The following is a 3,077-nucleotide window of genomic DNA, read 5'->3' on the forward strand; positions in this document are numbered from 1 at the left end:
GGGGAAAGAGAGAGAGGAGAGAGGGAGAGAGGGGGAGGAAGAGAGAGAAAGGAAGACAGGAAAAGAGAGAGAGAAGAGAGAGAGAGAGAGAGAGAGAAAGAACGGAAAAGCCAAAAATAGCAGCAGCGTGAAATGCAGATTCATGCGCCGGTGGGGCACAAAAAGCAAACATACTCTTTCACTTGATATAGGCACCAAACACTTTTTTAAAATCTGACAAAAATTAACAAATTTGTGTAGTTTTTATTCCTTACCTTTAGAGTGTTGTCTCATGTCTGCGAAATCAACGAAATAAAGGCGTTCAGTTGTGAATCAAGGCTGTCGCACTCTTGTGTAAGAAAACACAGTCGAAATTCGCACAGATAGGACTAGGAAACCAATCGGCACTACCAAGATGTTTCAATTGCCCTATCTCATGTCCACGCCAGACTTGGGCACGACCTTGTGTTAGAGAGTGACCGTCTGTGATATGAGTGTAAACAAACATTCCAGCGTTCTTGAGTTGAACACGTGCCATTTTGTCTGTGGGCAGTGAGTGAGTGAGAAAGAGAGAGAGAGAATTGGGTGGGGGGGAGAAAGAGAGAGAGGAGAGAGAGAGAGAGAAAGAAGGGAAGAAAAGAAAGAGAGGAGAGGAGCGAAAGAGTGAGAGAGAGAGGGGGGGGGAAGAGAAAGAGAGAGACAGAGAGAGAGAGAGTAAGATTTTTGAAAAATCCGGCGTAAAAAAAATTTTTTAATAAAAAATCAGGGTACACGCAATCAAAATCGGGAAAATCGGGATGCTTGAGATTTACGGCACGGATGAGTGGCAGGTTTAGAAAATAAACTGATTCATTATTCTTCAGAGCCTAGCAAATGACCACGAAAAACGTTTTTTTGACAGAAAGTGTTTGCAAATAGGTACACTTTGTAGCTCTATCACCACAGAGCATGGAACTTTTTGAATTTTTGAAATCCATCAATTTTTATATAAACAAAAAAATTACGATTTTTAATTAAAATCAAGTTATCCAGGCCCCCGTTTAGTTTTCAAGTATCCTTCCCCCCCTTTCCGGTTCACATATAAGCGGGACCTAGTTTGTAGCGCCCGAGGCAACCGATGGCTGATGATGTCACTCAGTGGAAATTTCCCAGCCGCCGGTCGTTCACCCAGTACGCGCAAACGGCAATGTCGATTTTTCCCTTAGTTACTCCCACATTTTTAAAGATTACCCAAAAACCGCTTAACACAGAAGCATGAAATTTTAAGGGAATAAAGAAAAATGGTGTACAATGTATCAGTCAGTTTGACAACTCACAGCTCACAAAATCTTCAAAGCGCACCATATCAACCAGTTTCGCAAACGTTTTCGACTACTTCTTGGATGGGTACAAAGTTGTCAAACTGCATACTACGAGATTGACCTCTTTTCTGATTGGCTGCCAAGTTTCATTCATATCCATTCACGAGAAGCGGCGTGAGAGCGAGTTGAAGACAACAACCTTTGCGTTAGTGCCAAAAATCGGCAGAACAAAACGCGCTTAGTGGGCATTGCTACAGAGCCATCCCAGGGTTCACATTCCAGTCTTTCCACACTTTCGATGACGGAAAATCCATGTTTACTACTAGTGTGTTAAAGAAGGATGGGGGTAATCTAACGGCAGGGGTAAACTCAAGGCACGACACCTGCAAATGTGAGCAACCAGAATGTGGGCGGAGCTTCTGTGCTGAAGCAAGCCTGTGTTGCCGGACACTGCGCATAGCTGATAAGTAGGTCGACTTGTCGACTTCTTCTGACACAGAAGGTGACTGTCGTGCATGTGTGTGGGTGTGTCGTCAAATCAGTGACTCGGCTTTGGGATAGAAAATGGGGGAAATGATGCTTGCCAGATGCACACCATCTACGTTTTTTAAAGCGTATATGCAAACCCCTCAAATGAAATATAGAGAGTAAAGCTCACGCACAACCAAAACTTAAAGGGGGTAATCTGCAGGTTTAAAGCGTAATATACGCATATTTGTGCGTAAAGGGGAGCCCTGACTGTGACGTCTTGAGTCTTGACTGCACCAATCACCAGTCTCAGTGTGACGAAATGACCGTGAGACGAAATGACTGGTAGGCCCTCCTATTCCTAGCCCAGACACCAGATGCTCTGCTGACAGACAATGACAATATTAGTTGAGGTGGTTAGACAAGAGGGAACTTACCGCCAGCTCGTTGTTGAATTTTGCTTGTCTTAGCGTTTCAGCACGCAGATGAGAAACTTTATTTTCTAAAAGAACTTTACAGAACAATTCAATGACTCCTCTAACATGGTTGGACTTTGACATTGCAGTGCATCACCAGCCCGCTTGAATCTTCTACTTCACCCGTACACTCGACAGCTTCTCTTAAACTTCCTTCCAAACAATAATTCCATTCCAAACATGTGTGGTGGAAAGTTAGTGGTTGGATGACGGCGGATGGATTCATGAGGATTCCAGGATTCCTGGATTAGTAAGAAACATTCAAACAGAGTGATGTCCCTTTACATTTTTAAAAACAAAAATTCTGAAATCAAAAAGCCAAGTCCCAATTTCAATTTAGATGGGGGTTTTTAGTAGCAATTTCTATCAATGAAAATCTGTTACAGTAAGTATTGATTATAATTATGAATTAATGCTCATTTTACTATATGCAGTTGCAAAAGAAACTCAAAATTTGTTGAAGTTGAAGGTATTGTTTTGTTAATACAAAATCTTCCCAATTTTTTTCTGGTGTAGGCTTGGTGTCAACTTCCGTTTCAAACAAAATGGCATCCTCCAAGAAGAAAGTTGTCACTAAAGATGAGCTACGACGTTTTATGAAAGAGAAACAGACTCTTTCAAAAACTTCTGCGAAACGAGTTGATCACCCACTTGCAAAGTAGAGTATAACATGTCTCTTTTACAGTAGTACTCGGTGCTTGAGTCAGTTACCAAGTCTTTACAGAATCACACTACAGTACAACAGAATAAATTAGTATATGGGTCATTCCACCAGTATTGTTTACTTTTACTGCTCACTATTTTCCACCTCAATAACACCCACCAAAAGTCACCATCTGCAGACATTCAAGTA

The 3,077-nt window shown here is 41.8% G+C and overlaps 2 protein-coding genes across 3 annotated transcripts in view; one reads left to right on the forward strand and one right to left on the reverse strand.

Annotated features, from left to right (window-relative positions):
* The window catches only part of LOC101856957 (tubulin epsilon and delta complex protein 1), a 19,146-nt gene extending 16,388 nt beyond the window's left edge, over positions 1-2,758 (reverse strand). The window contains exon 1 of one of the 2 annotated variants that reach the window (XM_005094491.3): positions 2,186-2,758. In XM_005094491.3, coding sequence (XP_005094548.1) covers positions 2,186-2,308 — 123 coding nt within the window. In that variant the 5' untranslated portion in view covers positions 2,309-2,758. The remainder of the gene's footprint in view (positions 1-2,185) is intronic. The other variant, XM_005094490.3, reaches the window with a different exon arrangement.
* Positions 2,759-2,769: 11 nt separating this feature from the next.
* Positions 2,770-3,077, forward strand: part of LOC101861796 — a 13,861-nt gene continuing 13,553 nt past the window's right edge. The window contains exon 1 of the mRNA XM_013080375.2: positions 2,770-2,862. Coding sequence (XP_012935829.2) covers positions 2,770-2,862 — 93 coding nt within the window. The remainder of the gene's footprint in view (positions 2,863-3,077) is intronic.

Source organism: Aplysia californica, unplaced genomic scaffold (assembly GCF_000002075.1).
Source record: "Aplysia californica isolate F4 #8 unplaced genomic scaffold, AplCal3.0 scaffold00083, whole genome shotgun sequence".
NCBI lineage: Eukaryota > Metazoa > Mollusca > Gastropoda > Aplysiida > Aplysiidae > Aplysia > Aplysia californica.